Source organism: Garra rufa, chromosome 12, assembly GCF_049309525.1.
Source record: "Garra rufa chromosome 12, GarRuf1.0, whole genome shotgun sequence".
NCBI classification, from domain to species: domain Eukaryota; kingdom Metazoa; phylum Chordata; class Actinopteri; order Cypriniformes; family Cyprinidae; genus Garra; species Garra rufa.
In genome coordinates, this window is record NC_133372.1 from 20,032,205 (window position 1) to 20,048,697 (window position 16,493).

Sequence of the window (16,493 nt, forward strand, 5' to 3'; positions counted from 1 at the left end):
TAAACTTGATGAAATGGAGTGTATCACAGTCCTGTTGTCTGTGTGTACCATGCAGTTATAATATAATACGATTAAATTAACTAATTTTATTGATGTATATATAGTAAAAAAAGAAGAAGAAGAAAAAGAAAACTCAAGCAACTGGCTGCTAAACTAACTACACTACCGTTCAAAATTTTTGAACAGTAACAGTAAGTAATTTTTAATGTTTTTCAAAAAAGTCTCTTCTGTTCACCAAGCCTGCATTTATTTGATCCAAAGTACAGCAAAAAAGTAACATTTTGAAATATTATTTTTTACTTGTAAAATAACATTTTTCTATTTGAATATATTTTAAAATGTAAATTGTTGTGATCAAAGCTACATTTTCAGCATCATTACTCCAGTCTTCAGTGTCACATGATCCTTCAGAAATCATTCTAATATGCTGATTTGCTTTTCAAGAAACATTTATTATTATTATCAATATGTAAAGCAGTTGAGTATTTTTTTTTTCAGATCCAAAGATCAGCATTTATCTGAAATAAAAGCTTTTGTAACCTTATACTATACCATTTAAAACCATAAACACTATACCATTTAAAAGCTTATTTAGCAAGGATGCTTTAAATTGATCAAAAGTGATGATAAAACATTTATAATGTTACAAAAGATTTCAGATAAATGTTCTATTTATCAAAGAAACCTTAAAAAATTCTACTCAGTTGTTTTCATATTAATAATAATAATAATAATAATAATAATAATAATAATAATAATAAATGTTTTTACCAGCAAATCAGAATATTAGAATGACTTCTAAAGGATTATGTGAGTTATGATGCTAAACATTCAGCTTTGAAATCACAGGAATAAATTTAATTTTAATATTTATTCAAATAGAAAACAGTTATTTTAAATAGTAAAAATATTTCACAATTTTACTGTTTTTTTTCTGTACCTTGGATCAAATAAATGCATGCTTGGTGAGCAGAAGAGACTTTAAAAAACATTAAAAATCTTACTGTTCAAAAACTTTTGACTGGTAGTGTATGTAACCACGTGACTTTCTATAATCTTGTGTATTTTTTACTTTTCAGTACACAATACAATGTTTGATGGTTTGAAGGATTTCGAGTTTTTTTAAGTATTAAAAGTATCTCGACATCAAATTCCGTAATTTCCTTTTCATACAGTAAGCGGCAGTGTCGCGCAATCCCACGAAACAATAACAAGCAGAAGAATCACCGGATATCCGGAAGTGTTGCATTGTGGGGTTCATTTCGTTGATCGCAAACTGAGTGGTTGAAGTAATGAATTAGGAGCTTCGGATGCTTAAAAAAAAATTCCGCCCCGGGCTTTAGCAGAACGCGTGCGGCGTCTGTTAGTTTATCCAGGCAGCTTGAAAATGAATGATCGGAGTTGAACCATGATTATAAACGCGCACAGGAACAGCAGCAGAAGATCTGAAGTGTGGATGTGGAGAGTCAGCGTAAACTGATCAACCGAAAGGTACCGACTCCTCTCATCCTCCCTTCCTTGTGTCAAACACTCACACGCCTTCCCTGAATTTGAATTGAAAACTATATTCAAAGATATGCATTCTCTCTGACAGTGTTTTCGTGATCTGCTATAAGAAAGCCGACCACATCATTTGAATCTCCAAACAAAGCCGACGCTGTGGGTGTTTTCTCATTAACAGCCCATTGAACTACTTTGCCTGGTTTCGATTCCCTTCAAACTCTGAAGCGTCTCGGCAGCTCATCCCTCATGGCCTCTTCATCGGGCAACGACGATGATCTGACGATCCCGAGGGCGGCGATCAATAAAATGATTAAAGAAACGCTTCCCAATGTGCGAGTAGCGAACGATGCCAGAGAGCTAGTGGTGAACTGCTGCACGGAGTTCATTCACCTCGTCTCATCAGAGGCCAACGAGATCTGCAATAAGTCAGAGAAGAAGACTATATCCCCAGAACATGTTATAAACGGTGAGGATGTCGCTTCTTGATGCCTGTGAGACCACTAATAGCTAATTACTCAAGTTGGATAAATGGTGGAGGGTTTTATTCAGAGCTTATGCAGTAAGCTTGAGTCAAAGGGTAGTTAACTCAAATTAACACTTTCATGTTTTTTCATGTCTGAAACCTGTATTTCTTGCTTGCTTCTGATGAACCCTAAATTAGATGTTTGTCTCTATCACCCATCACTGTCATTAGCTTAATTTACACACAATTAATGATGAATTAAACCAGCCTAAACTGGTCTACTGGTCTTGGCTGCTTTTCCACCCTGTGACCAGTTGCATAAACATTGCCAGCATGTACGACTATGTCTTAAGAACTAGTTTGTCCACATTTGTCCCCTGGTCAGGCAAGTCGTGACTGATTTTAAAGGAGTTTTGGCCACTTTTTATTTGCTTAATAAAATGGCTTAGAAAGTGGAGTTCACCTGAAAATGAACATTGTTTGGCTTACTCCAAATCTTTATGCTTTTCATTCTTTGGAGCACAAAATAAGATTTAATTTTTGGGTGTAGTGTTAGGCACCTGTGATTATTCATTTTATGAACAAAAGCTTTTTTCCCCATGCAGTTATTCAAAAAACATTCTTTGCAGTATCTTTGTGTTCCATAGCAGTAAATAAGTCATACAGGTTTGGAACAAAATGAGGGCAAACAATGTGATTGTTTTTGCATGAGCCAATCCTTTATTTGTTTATCAAGTCCACAATGGTGATTAGATTGTCCCTGTGTGAGTTTGAATCTACAGCGTTTTAGGTGACAGCTAAAGTCATAGATGGAATTAAAGAAATAGTTCACCCCAAAATTAAAATTGTTATTAGTTACTCACCCTCATGCCGTTCCTATACCTGTAAGACCTTTGTTTATTTTCGGGAACACAAATTAAGATATTTTTGATGAAATCCGAGACTACCATGTTCTGTTGCTGTCTATGCAGAGGCCCAGAAAGATAGTAGGCAGTAGGGACATTGTTAAAATAGTCTGTGACAGCTACGAGAATACTTTTTGTGTGCGAAAAAACAAAATAATGACTTAATTCAACAATTAAAGGAGTAGTTCACTTTCAGTACAAAATTTACAGATAATGTACTCACCCCCATGTCATCCAAGATGTTGGAAATTGTTTTTTTGAGGAAAACATTTTGGGATTTCTCACAATACAAGGACTTCTATGGTGCCCTCGAGTTTGAACTTCCAAAATACAGCTTCAAAGAGCTCTAAACGATCACAGCAGAGGAAAGAAAGGTCTTATGTAGCAAAACGATCTGTTATTTTCTAAAAAAAAAAAAAAATACAATTTATATACTTTTTAACCTCAAATGCTCGTCTTGTCTAGCTCTGTGTGTACTCTGTGTAGAGATTAAAAAGTATATAAATTGTAAATGTTTTTTTAGAAAAGAACCGTTCGTTTTGCTAGATAAGACCCTTCTTCCTCAGCTGGGATCATTTAGAGCCCTTTGAAGCTGCATTTAAACTGCATTTTGGAAGTTCAAACTCGTGGGCACTATAGAAGTCCATTATATTGAGAGAAATCCTGAAATGTTTTCCTCAAAAAAAACAATTTCCTTACGACTGAAGAATGAAAGACATGAACATCTTCGATGACAAGGGAGTGAGTACATTATCTGTAAATATTTGTTCTGAAAGTGAACTACTCCTTTAATTCTGGTGGTACTGTCATGAACGCTCATCGAAGACTGACGCGGAATTATACTGACTCCAATAAATTGTAGAATAAAGTTATTTTTGTTTTCTTTGCACACAAAGTTCTCATAGCTTCATAAAATAAAGGCTGATCCACTGATGTCACATGGACTATTTTAACAATGTCCTTACTACCTTTATGGGCCTTGAACATGGTATTTCTGTTGTTGTTTATGCAGGGTCAGAAAGCTCTCGGATTTCATTAATATCCTTAATTTGTGTTTCAAAGATAAATTAAGTTTTTAGAAGTTTGGAAAGACATGAGGGTGCGTAATAAATGACAGAATTTTCATTATTGGGTAAGCTATTTCTTTAATTAGGGATGCACCGATACGAATCGGCCGATCACGCTTGCGCGTTTTGTCAGTAAAGCCGGTTCTGTAATCAGCGGTAAATGCCATCAGGTGCGTGATTTCACGTTGAGCCGTATATACTACACACAGCCGTTGTTTACCGACGAGCTGTGCAAATCAATGTTCATTATCAGTGTGAATGTGCGCAGCTCGTCAGTGAACAATGGCTGTGTGTAGTATATACGGCTCAACGTGAAATCACGCACCTGATGGCATTTACCGCTGATTACAGAACCGGCTTTACTGACAAGACGCGCAAGTGATCGGCCGATACGGATCGGTGCATCCCTATCTTTAATATACAGATTAATTCAGTATTTTGGCATTATTTGGATTTACACCGCGCAGTGGATGGATACAATTGTGTTACAGGATAAAGATTTACATTTCCAACAGATATATGTAACAGTGATTATTATTTTTATTTTCTCCCCTCAGCACTTGAAAGTCTAGGTTTTGGGTCATATATCGCAGAAGTAAAAGACGTTCTGCAAGAGTGTAAAACTGTAGCACTTAAACGGAGAAAGGCCAGCTCTCGACTAGAGAACCTTGGCATACCCGAGGAAGAACTTCTCCGTCAGCAACAAGAATTATTTGCCAAGGTAAAAAATCTTGGAAGAACCTGTTAACCTATTACATTTCACTCCTTTGTGCCTTGTATTTGTGTAACAACGCGAACGCTTTGATTTCAAGTAGCTGTTCTGATAAGTTCTGCTGTTTTACAGGCACGGCAGCAGCAGGCTGAGTTGGCACAGCAGGAGTGGTTACAGATGCAGCAGGCTGCCCAGCAGGCACAGTTAGCGGCTGCTTCAGCCAGTTCCGCTCAGCAGGCTGGTTCTTCCCAGGATGAAGATGAAGAGGACGACATGTGAATCCTGACAGGCTATCATTGAAGCACACAGATAGATTGACAAATATATATATTTACAGACATGTACGGTCTCCCACACACACTATGTCCTCTGTAACCTTAGCAGAGAAGAACCTCTGCAGTGTTTTCTTCTATATAAACTTTTAAATCCCAGGTCAGCAGTATAAACCCATACTGACGGTTTAGGAGCAATCATGGGTGTTCTCCTGTGATTTGTTGCTATGTTTGCCTCGATTCACTTGTTAACTAGAATTGTTAGCTCCCGGAAATCCCTCTTTTCTTTCTTATTTGTTCCTGGTTTAATTGAAAGCAGTTGCCATAAATTTCACCGTATGTGTGTGGGAAGGATGTTAAGTCATGTGACGTGGCTGTGACATGAGGCGCACCATGTTAATTGTCATTGGTTAAATTCAGGAGCTGAGTTTTGAATCGCGTCCTGTTTTAGGCGATTTGCGTATTTCTCTTATGTTTGTCTTTGTAAAATAGCTTCAAGAGACATATTTGGGGAACATTTTTTGGAAAGTGATTTTTACAGCCGTTCATCCCCGCTTCTGTATTTCTCTTTGTTCTGCTGAGTGAGTTCAGAGAATGTGATTTTGTAATGTAGGATGTTGCTTTTTGGTTCATTTTAGTTCAAGTGAGGATAAAGATTATGTGTAGATAGGCTTTTACCTTCCCTGTGTTCAGAACAGTATTCCAAGGAAAAGATTTACATGTGCAGAATAATCTGTCTCATAGTACCAAAGATAGAAAAAAACTATGAAAATTCAGTCACCAGATAGGCTTCGGAAATCTGCTCATGGTATTTGCTCTTTGTGTGAGTGCTTCGGTGCATATCGCACTGAACGCTCTGTAACTCTCACTTTGTACAATGTTTTGATAGCAGATTTTTTCCAGGTGCAATGTGTAAAAGTGGAGTTGTGAATGTGTGTTTAATTCATATCTTGTGATGACTGGTAAGGTGTAGTTGAGAAGCGTATTCACATGCCTTTTGCGAAAGCTGTAAGCTGTATTCTCTAAGCAATAAAGTCAACCCGTTTTATAGACAGCCTGTGTTCTGATTTTTAATGAAAATATTTAAAATAAAAATAGTTTACAAATGTTCTAGATAAACCCAGATAGCACATGTACGTCTGCGAGATGTCTGTTAAAGATCTCTTGATCTGGAAAGCATCTGCTGTGTAAAAATGTCTGGCAGACATCTGTAGGATGTTAGTTTTACATGCATTTTAATTCATAAACATCTCTAAGACATTGAATAGATGTCTATTTGACATCTAATAGGAAACGTCTGATAGACGTTTTGCAGATGTAAATGCAGAATATAAGACGTCAAATAGACGTCTCGTAGATGTACGTGTGCTGTCAGGGAAGTCTTCATTATGGTAACTGCCAGAATGTTTTTAAATGGCATAACAAATATCTAATTAGGGCTGTCATGTGATTAATCGCATCCAAAATAGAAGTTTATGCTTGTTTGTACTGTGTATATTTATTTTGTGTGTATATATAAAACAGATAATACACGTATATATTTTAAAAAGTATTTATATGTATGTATATTTATACTTGTATGTAATTTAGATTATATATAAGTATTTTATATATAAATCTAACATATTTCCTTAATATATTCATGTATTTGTATTTATATACAGGTATACATAAATATACACACAGTACACACACACATAGTATGTAAACAAACTTATTTTGGATTCAAATAGCAATTAATCGTTTGATAGCCCTAAATGCAGGGTGGTGAACAAATGAACAAGGGTGGTGGTTATAAAATTATGGTGCATCGACAGATGGCGCTCCTGTAGCCGTAATGGAGACGATAGTTCTACTACGGCACAGGCTTGAAATATTAATATTAATGACGCAATCTGACGTTCTCTCAGCAGCCCAGAGTGATTTGATGAATCATTTGCTCATGAATATTATCATGTTACGTGATTGGACGCTACCGGAAGGTTACCAGGCAACGTCAGTATGACCTAATTAATATTCATAAGCTTTGCCTCTGCCATAGTAGAAATCGTAAATTCCCATTGTGGACGTGTAGAGAAACTGTTGCGCTCCGCTCCAGCCCTCCACCGTTCCCACCATTCCGCCTTATTTACGCGTACAGAAGTGAAAGGTCGATCGGTTTCTGAGTTCGGCTGTATCAAATAAACAGTTTTTGAGACAGTTTTGCAGAGCATTCAAGTCAAGGATAACACTAAGTTTATGAGGTGACAGTTGTTACAGGCGAACTTTATATACTTGTGAAGAATTGCCATCGACAGATCAGGCTGTTTTGGTAGTATTACATCAAGGTTGTTCTTCTACCCCCCTTTTTTTCTTCCTACTGAACCCACTGAGCCGAGATACGGTAAGTGTCAAACTGACCGCATTTATACAGTAGCTTTATGTATATAACGTTAAACGTGTGTGTACTGCACCACTCTCATAAAGTGCTATTCTGTTTAGAGGTAAATAATCGTGTAAAACGGTTATTTGTGTATGATATTGTTTTGATCTGGGTTTTGTCAATATTATCTGTCTTGTGTTTGATAGTTGCTGTAAACAGAATCCCATTTTTAACAAAAACAAAATTATTACCATGGCTGTTGAGATTTGTGGCACATTTATTTATTTGTCATGAATGTGTTTCCAGTTTGAATGGTTGAGGATATGTTTTTGTCATTATAAGATCAGCTGAGATGTATAGCTGTCAGCTTTAAACGTGTTATATTTGGTAATATTATTCCTGAAGAAATGATTCCTGCATTTGAACTACTGCTTTTATTCTGTTCTTTATGCTTTGGAAAGAATGCTGAGTGATTGATCATCAATGTTTTTGCAATAACAAATCAAGATGTGACATATCACAGGAAATTCAAGAATGTGGTTCATGCCATCCAGAAGAAAGCCAGAACACGCTCATTCATGGACCAGATATGTAAACTTACTGTAAAGGACTTTGCACATTGATCTGTTAAATGCAGGCACAGGCAGTACCTTTCTGGTTAGACTTGAATGGGTATTATGGGTATTCTCATAACAAGGGAAAAAAGGAAACCAGAGTCTGTTCTTTTAGTAGAGTTATTTATTTATTTAGGGAAAATTTGCTACAAGATATAAATATAGTTTTGTATTTACATACAGTTTGAAGTGTCCTAAAGCAGTGGGTCTTAAATCTTTACCAGCTTTCCATGTTTAATTCATTTATTAGCCTTTCTGGTTGGATTTATAGCTCATAAAATTAAAACGTGCAGGGTACAGTTCACCCAACCCATTTTTTTTATTTACTCACCCTTATGTCTTTCCAAACCTTCTTACTTCCTGTCTTCTGTGGAATATAAAAGAAGATGTTTTGAAGAACTGTTCTTGTCCATACAATGAAAGTCACTGGGATCCAAGACAACATTGATTTAATGTTTTCACCAGTTTCAACTTAAAAACTTAAGTTTAGCAGCTGCCTTAAAAATTTAGTTAAATCAACTTAAGTCATTTCAACTCACAAGTACAATCTACTCATTTTTATAGTAATAAGTTAAAGTGAGTTGTAGTTTTAAGCTGATTTAACTTAAAAAATTTAAGGCAGCTGCTGAACTTAGGTTTTTAAGTTGAATCTGGTGAAAACATTTTACAGTGTAGAACAATATGAGGTTATGTAAACTACCAACTTTTTGAAGTCAACTTTTGATTTAAAGAAGGATGACATTAGCAGGAAACAAACAAACAAACAAACAAACAAACAAACAAACAAACAAACAAACATGTTTCCTGAACACTCCACCAATCTCTGTCTCATTGATTGGACAAACATATTGTCTAGCCCCAAACTTATGCCATTGACTGAGTCAGTGTTGCCTAGTTGTACCCAAGGGGTCTAGATTTGGCTGGTCACAGTTAAAAAGGCTATTTTAGAAGGTATCTTAAAACAGCTGCACAGAGACGCTCTGGGAATATTTTTCTGATAAATCTGCCTAAATGGCTTATTTTCACATCGCCTTTAATGACCTGCTTTGCAGCATGTTGGTAATATCATTTTCTTTTTTATCTAGTAATGCAGAATTTCATGGCACAACATGTTTGCTTTATTTCTTATAGGAAATCTGCAGTGTACAATATCACAGTGATACGATACCTATAGTTTATATAAGTAAAGTTAAATAATAACAATTGCTATCAGGCCAGAGTCATGTGAGGAATGGGGGAGTTTACCAGTGAATGTGGATTTACCAGTTTGGTCCAGTTTCAGGTCCACACAAGTTGCAATATTAGCCATTGTCTTACCGAATCTGATTGCTCTGCAATAGATGTTCATTTTGGAATTTGCTAAAGATTACGTTTAAGTGTTTTATTGAATTATTCATGTTTTTAAAGATACATTATTATTAAGTGATTTCATCTAGCCAGTATATATTTAATATCGACCAATATCAGTCAAAAGTGATCAAAGTTAAAAATATTTATTATCTTCTTGTCGATTCATAGATAGATAATGAATGAAGTTTCTGCCCTTTAAGTAATTTCTGTCTCTCTGAAGTCAGCAGACCAGGGGTTCTTAATTTCTGTTTTGTTTGCCGAACCCCTTAGATATATAATATTTACTTCAAGTATCCTCTGAGATTTTAAGTTAACATTTGAATTATTTAACAACAGTCACATGATGTAATCTTTTTTGGCAAGTTATTTATTTTGATTGTTTTTATATGTTGGTAGATAGATAGATAGATAGATAGATAGATAGATAGATAGATACAGAGCTGTGTGAATTATCAAAAAAAATGTCTGAAAACATGTTGCATGTGTATAAATGTGTGTAAATAGCCCTTGATTTGATAAACGTGATTGAATATGATTTTTATTTTGATTAATTGTGCAGCCCCATTTATTTATTTTAATGTTACATTCAATTTAATTAAGAATTCGATTTCATCAACTCAGCATATGCTGGTTAGGCATGTTTTGAAGCATGGTAGCTTGTTTGAGCTGGCTTAAGATGGTCCTGAGCTGGTTAAAAGCTGGTTATGAGTTGGTTTAAAGGGGTCATCAGATACAAAACTAACTTTTACATGTTGTTTGAACATTAATGAGTAGTGTTGTCACGGTACCAAAATTTCAGTATTCGGTACCAATACCAGTAAAAATCCACGGTTCTCGGTACCAATTTCGGTACCAAAGTAAAACACAATAACATTAATTGAACAACACACTATTTTAATTAATAAAGTTAAAGAAAAATAAAATGTGCAAAAACCAATGTCATTCGTTATACATATCTAAATTTAGTTTCAGGTTTTTCCAAGTAATCAAAGTATTTCAAGGATTGTAAACATTTTAATAATTAAATAACTAAATAAATTACAGGCATTCAAAAAATGTACACAAGCTTCATCCAAAAGTTTGTTTCTGCTGCTTCTAAAAACATATGTACTGTTGTCTGTTTTAGAGTTTGCTGGGGTGTTTCATGATCTTCCTCAATCTGAAGCTGTAAAAAGAAAATATAACACATTTAAGTAAAGCAGTGGGCTAAGCCTGACCAGATGCAACATTAGATCATTGACACCAGCAAAAATATAAATTTTCAGTAAATAACAAACCTCAGCTTTTATAATAAATTTAGATAAGATTACATATATTAAGTAAACTGTCTATCACAGATAGAAAATGCAGTATTGAAAACTCTTTACAATACGATTTCATTTGTTAGACAACATGACATAAAACAGTAGTTATATGGCAATTTTTCTTCTTAAGATTAGGCTCATTTCAACATTTACTAATCCATAAAATCATGTTAAACTGTTAAACATGAACAAACATGAATGATCATGTGTTTGTATTGAATAACATTTTGAATTAATGTTGTAAAAATATATTGTTCACTTAAGTTTGTCAGATAATGCATGAATTTGATCTTATTGTAAAGTATGACAAAACTAAACTGGAGATCAAACGTGTTTTATTTGACTGTACTTTTATTTAATCCGAACTGCGTTCATATTTAATAATAAAAAGCTTTATGAACCTGCTAGAGTTATCCAGCCAAGAATAAGAACGTTTTCTGACAGACTGATATTAAGGACATATACATTGTTAACGATACGATTTGTACATTCTTTAACACACATATTTTGGATAAACAGGTCATTTGTGTGCATAAATAGTACATATATCATGTCTTTCTTTTTTCTTTTACCCTAATAAAAATTATGGGAGCGTTAAATAGCTCAAAATCGTTCTAAGGCCCAGCATATAGCATTAGCCGCTTATGCTAACGAATAACTACATCATAATTCGACATTCAAATTAAAATATCCAATAATGTTCTTAACAGAAGCTCTATGAAATTAAATTGAAACATACCGTACTTGAACTCTTTCATTTGATCCTGCAGTCGGCCTTCACTGTGTTTTGTTCAGTTTGATGCGTTTCCTTCTTTTGAGAGAACCTACACGATCTGTGATGTTCGCCTTCAGCCGAAAATCGAAAATGTTTGGAGCATGCCTGGCTCTTCTTTGTCAACAAGTGGATTCAGAGCGACCGCATCAGCAGCAGCGCCGAAGAGAGTGCAACTGCGCAGTGCGCACCTTTTAGATAGCGCGTCAAGAACCGGGTCGACCGGATAGTCGGTACCACCGGTACTAAAGAAAACCTGGAACCGTAACATTTAAATTTTTTTAGTACCGACTTGGTACCGAAGTACCGGGACTTTTGACAACACTATTAATGAGTGTTGTGTACACAACCACCCTAATAAAAATCCACCCAGTTTTTTTTTTTTTAATCTTAAAAAGTAATATCCCCTTTTTAAAATCAGGTCATTCTCAGCTTCAGAGGACGCTCCCACAATAGTTGATTGACATGAGCGCCTTACCTTAGACTCGCCCTAACCGAGCTGAAACAGTCCGACTCCGACCGCCATTGTGTCGACTCAGGTGCAGAGGAAGACAAGAATGCCTCCGATTGAGCGTTTGAGGTGTTCTGTTGTTGGATGTAATAATGAACATGGCAGTGTTCATTTACTCCCGACATCTGAGCCTCTGAAGTTACGTTACTTTCGTTTTTAAAAGGAAAGCGCCGATCCCGATCTACATATGTGTCTATGTTCGTGTGAATCATTCCTGATGCAGCTTCACCCACAGCAGAAGTGAGTATAAGGTTTTTTTTAATGCATCTTTGCACATGGCCTTTCTTAATAATGTGCTTGTTGGCAAGTTTCGTCGATAAATGTGGATAAACGTGGCTGCGGCTAAAGTAAACATTTTGGCTCACAGAGAGGGACGAGGCAAGCTGAGCTCATTTGCACTTAAAGGGAGCATGCAATAAAATAAGTTAAGTTTTGGCAGAGCTGATTTTGACAAGGTAAAAGGTTTTTTTTTTTACACTACTATTGAGAATTTTTAACCAAAGTATATTATAGACTTTTCATTAAGACCCTAAAGAATCATATGAACTTGTGGAAAATGGGCATCCGATGACCCCTTTAAGCTGGTCAGGTGCTGGTCCTGAGCTGGTCCTAAGCAACTAGCTCAGGACCAGCTCATAACCAGCTAATGACCAACTAAGGACAAGCTTAAACCAGCTCAAACCAACTGCCATGTTTCAAAAACTACCTAGCCAGCATGCTGGGTTTTTTTTTTCAACAGAGAACCCCTTTTGAGAAATGTGCAATTGCTTTCCGAGATACAACTATTTGAAAATCTGGAATCTGAGGGTTAAAAAAATCACTGAGAAAAACACTGAGAAAATTGTTTTTAAAGTTGTCCAAATTATATTTACGGTAGGAAATTGACAAAATATCTTCATGGAACATAATCTTTAATTAATATCCTAATGATTTTTGGCATAAAAGAAAAAACGCTAATTTTGACCCATACAATGTATTTTTGGCTATTGCTACAAAAATACCCATGCTACTTAAGACTGGTTTTGTGGTCCACAGTCAAAATTGTATATTTAACGAACCACTCTGTTACTTAGTTTTGAGTATCCTTTCACCATTTAAAGGCACAAAATGTAAGATTTTTTTAATTAAAATATCCAAAAAAATACTAGAACAGTATTATATATTTTGCTGACTTGTGTAATTACATTACGTTTCAACGTTTAAATCCAGAGAAATAAGCCATTTTAACTATTGTAATGGACTGTGTCACCTGCATATGATGTAATACACCTTCGTTTTTCCAGTTTTATTTTGTAGAAAACATGGAAACCCCAAAGACACTTTAATATGTAATGCATTTTATTAGACAGGTGACGAATGCACAGAGTAGCATATAACAACTCAACACACTCAAATGTATCTAGTATAATAAAGCATTGCTGCTTTTCCTACATAAGCATGACTGGAAGAAGCAGAAGCAGTTGACTGTGGCATAAGAAAAGCTCTGCTGCTTTCAAACCATGTATTGGGCTCGTCCTTCGCAATTACTCCAGTGTCCTCGTTTCACTTCCACAACTTTCAGCCTCACCCTGATTCATACCAAAGTGACCTTAATAAGTCTTTAATACATTAGCTCATCCATGGACATGATTTCTCCCTGAGTTCTGACAGATTGCATCGGCTGTGGGGATGAGGACAACAACTCCCATGATTCCACACTCAATCACAGCATCATCAAACTATGCCTTTGTTTCTTTGTATATTTTGAATATGCAATTACATAAAACGTACATATTGTGCCTTTAAACTCTCCTGTCAATCAGTCACAGTTAACATCATCCACATTTTGCACTGTAATTTGGACATAAATGAAGATGCACATTGATCTGCCAGTCATGGGTCTTTCATGCCTGGGAACTCTCCCCATGTGTCCTCATGCAGATGAAATATACTGCAGATAACATTAAATATTTTTTTTTGTCAGGTTACATATTGATTACGAATTACTCAAACCCCTTTACTTAACTGTTGACCTAGCATATCTGCCATTTTTGTAGTTTTTAAAGTCATTTTATTTATGTTTTGTAGTTCGAATCGAATCTTCATCCAATGTGCAAAGGGTTGCGGGTAGTATTAGCAGTATTATCTGACAATGAAACATTCAAACCTTAAGCTTTTAAAACTATTTAATTCCTTGTCATCAGTCTTTATGTATCTAGTCTAGTCAAGTCACCTTTATTTATGTACTGTTTTATACAATACAGATTGTGTCAAAGCAGCTTCACAGTATTAAACAGAAAAATAGTGTGTCGATAATGCAAGACAATAGTAAACACTCAGTTTTTCAGTTAAAGTCAGTTCATCATTGATTCAGTGATGTCCAGCTCAGTTCAGTTCAGATAGTGTCTGTGCAGTGAAGTCGACATTATTGCCAGAAATTAAGTGTCTCCAACCAATCAAGCCAAAGGCAACTCCATTGGTGATGGAAATGGAGAAAAAAACCTTGGGAGAAACCAGGCTCAGTTAGGGAATAATATGTAATTACTGCTAACTTTCACATGTCTGGTGTCCTCCCAATGCTTCTTCACTAAAATTCCTCTCAGAACTGCTTGCATGGTGCAACCTCTCTGATATATTAGCATGAACATTGGTAAGGGCTGAATTCTTGCCTATGCATCACCAAAGGAGAGCTGTCAGTAAAAGTTTAGTGCATATTTTAGCCTGTTAGCAATGAATCTCAGTTTCGCCATGTATTTATGGTCATCTTTTATCAATATATGATTAACCCACACAAGGCAATAAATGTGTTATGACAGACATGAAGAAACATAGTTTCTCTCTTTTACAAACACACCCTGTATACACACACAAGGATGTGACACATTCTGCCACTGGCCTGTGGAGACTTGGTTTGATCTGTAAACAGCTGTTGTTCTCATCATTAAGCAGCCTTGCTCTGTTGATCACAGCAGAGTTATTACTTTTTCCATAGATTGTTTTGTAGTGGTGTGTTACGGCTAGTTTGTTACTTTGTTTTGAAGTTATTGACCTTTAAAGGTCAAGTGTGTCTTTTTTTATATTAAAATAGCAGTTTAATGTCCAGAGCCAACTATAAGTAATCCATCAATCCATCCAATGGTTGACACACTAATAAATGTAAACACTGTGGCTTTGTGGCACTTAAGAAAGATGTGTTAACCAATGGCCAACCTGTTTACGCAAACAATGTCAAAAGAGGGGCCATACACAAAAATGAATATTCTGTCATTAATTTCTCACCCTCGTGTTCTAAACCTGTAGGACCTTTGTTCATTTTCGGAACACAAATTAAGATATTTTTGATGAAATCCGAAAGCTTTCTGTCCCTTCATAGACAGCAAGTGAACTACCATGGTCAAGGCACAGAAATCTAGTAAGTACATTGTTAAAATAGTTCTGTATTGTAACTATGATGTTATGAAGCTGCAAGAATACTTTTTGTGCGCAAAGAAAACAAATAATAACGACTTTATTCAACTTAATTCAAGAATTGTTGAATAAAGTCGCTATTCTTTTATTTTGAGTCACTGAATAATTCATTCAACCATTTTGTTCAATTGGCTGAGTTATTCAGGAGTGGAGCAAGTTATTGTTTGGGTCATTGAATTATTGTCTCACCAGTTTGTTGAAAATGTGTATTTAATCAGTAATGGAAAAAAAAAATATGTGCAATGGTTTTGGTGTGGCAATTTCAATTGGTGAAACAAAGCAAAAACAGACAATGAGAATATTACATTTAAAATGTGTCTAAAACTCTAAGTATTAACTTCATTCTTGTTTATTGAACTGTTGTGTCAAATCAATATCCTATTTGCAATTATTCTGGTATTCAAAAATTTTTTTGATAATATATAAATATAAGACAAAAACATTTTCAGTTTGGTTTTTGCAGAGTCAGTTACACACTTGATATTATCATAGACAATACATATTGCACACCCCTACTCCTAAACATTAACAAAACTGTAGTCCAACAGACATATGCATTTTAACATTTACAGCAAAAATATTGATTACTGACTCATCCTGTACCACAAATATTTGAGAATGTTTACCTGAAACCATACAGCAAACATAGCAAATCGTGGTTGATGGCTTTGACAGATGAATTCTGATTTGCTATTTAAAAGTAACAGGGATGAGACCTTCGATATGTTCCACCCAAAAAACGTGTTTCAAAAGCAAGTACAACAACAAAAGAAAATCTCATTGGCTCTCTTTACAGTCAAACTCAGTAGAATCAATATATCTATGGTTTTATTTGGAGTTAAATTTGTCTTGAAATGACCCATATTTTGTTGTGGGTAATGTGTGGGTTGTTATAGGTCGCTAGTCTTTATTCACTTGCCCATCTTGTTTTCTTATGTGCTGAGTGAACAATAAAGTTTGGGTTGCCACAAGTTTTGGGTGAAGCCATCTCATGTTTACTGGAAGTGAGTGACTCGTGATGAGTTCAGGGTGTTTAGGAAAGGCGTAAACATAAAGTTACGATTGGCTTACGCAAATGGTTAATTTACTGCAGCTGTACATTTACGGTGTGATACATCATTTAAGCAGATGGGAGCTATTGGCTGATCTGGTGGAGACAAAACTTCAGTTGCCCCAAAATTCTAAATCCTTAACTTTGCAATTACAAGCAG

The 16,493-nt window shown here is 35.5% G+C and overlaps 2 protein-coding genes across 3 annotated transcripts in view; both read left to right on the forward strand.

The window, feature by feature from the left end:
* Window positions 1-1,256: 1,256 nt before the first annotated feature.
* dr1 (down-regulator of transcription 1) lies at window positions 1,257-5,976 on the forward strand. 2 transcript variants are annotated; one of them, XM_073851854.1, is made up of 4 exons: window positions 1,257-1,491; window positions 1,595-1,969; window positions 4,496-4,659; window positions 4,783-5,976. In XM_073851854.1, exons 2-4 carry the CDS (start codon window positions 1,750-1,752, stop codon window positions 4,927-4,929), a joined length of 531 nt encoding a protein of 176 aa, XP_073707955.1. In that variant the 5' UTR covers window positions 1,257-1,491; window positions 1,595-1,749; the 3' UTR covers window positions 4,930-5,976. The 2 variants fall into 2 exon arrangements, with proteins under 2 accessions (XP_073707955.1, XP_073707956.1); XM_073851855.1 differs by having other exon boundaries at window positions 1,682-1,969.
* Window positions 5,977-7,040: 1,064 nt separating this feature from the next.
* The window catches only part of gng12b (guanine nucleotide binding protein (G protein), gamma 12b), a 90,850-nt gene continuing 81,397 nt past the window's right edge, over window positions 7,041-16,493 (forward strand). Inside the window, exon 1 of the mRNA XM_073851418.1 lies at window positions 7,041-7,305. The gene's annotated coding sequence lies outside the window, so the exon portion shown is untranslated. The remainder of the gene's footprint in view (window positions 7,306-16,493) is intronic.

Coding starts and splice junctions, on each gene's coding strand:
- dr1 (XM_073851854.1), top strand. CDS start 1,750: ATGGCCTCTTCATCGGGCAACGACGATGATCTGACGATCCCGAGGGCG. Junction 1,970..4,495: donor CCCAGAACATGTTATAAACG/GTGAGGATGTCG, acceptor TTCTCCCCTCAG/CACTTGAAAGTCTAGGTTTT. Junction 4,660..4,782: donor AACAAGAATTATTTGCCAAG/GTAAAAAATCTT, acceptor GCTGTTTTACAG/GCACGGCAGCAGCAGGCTGA.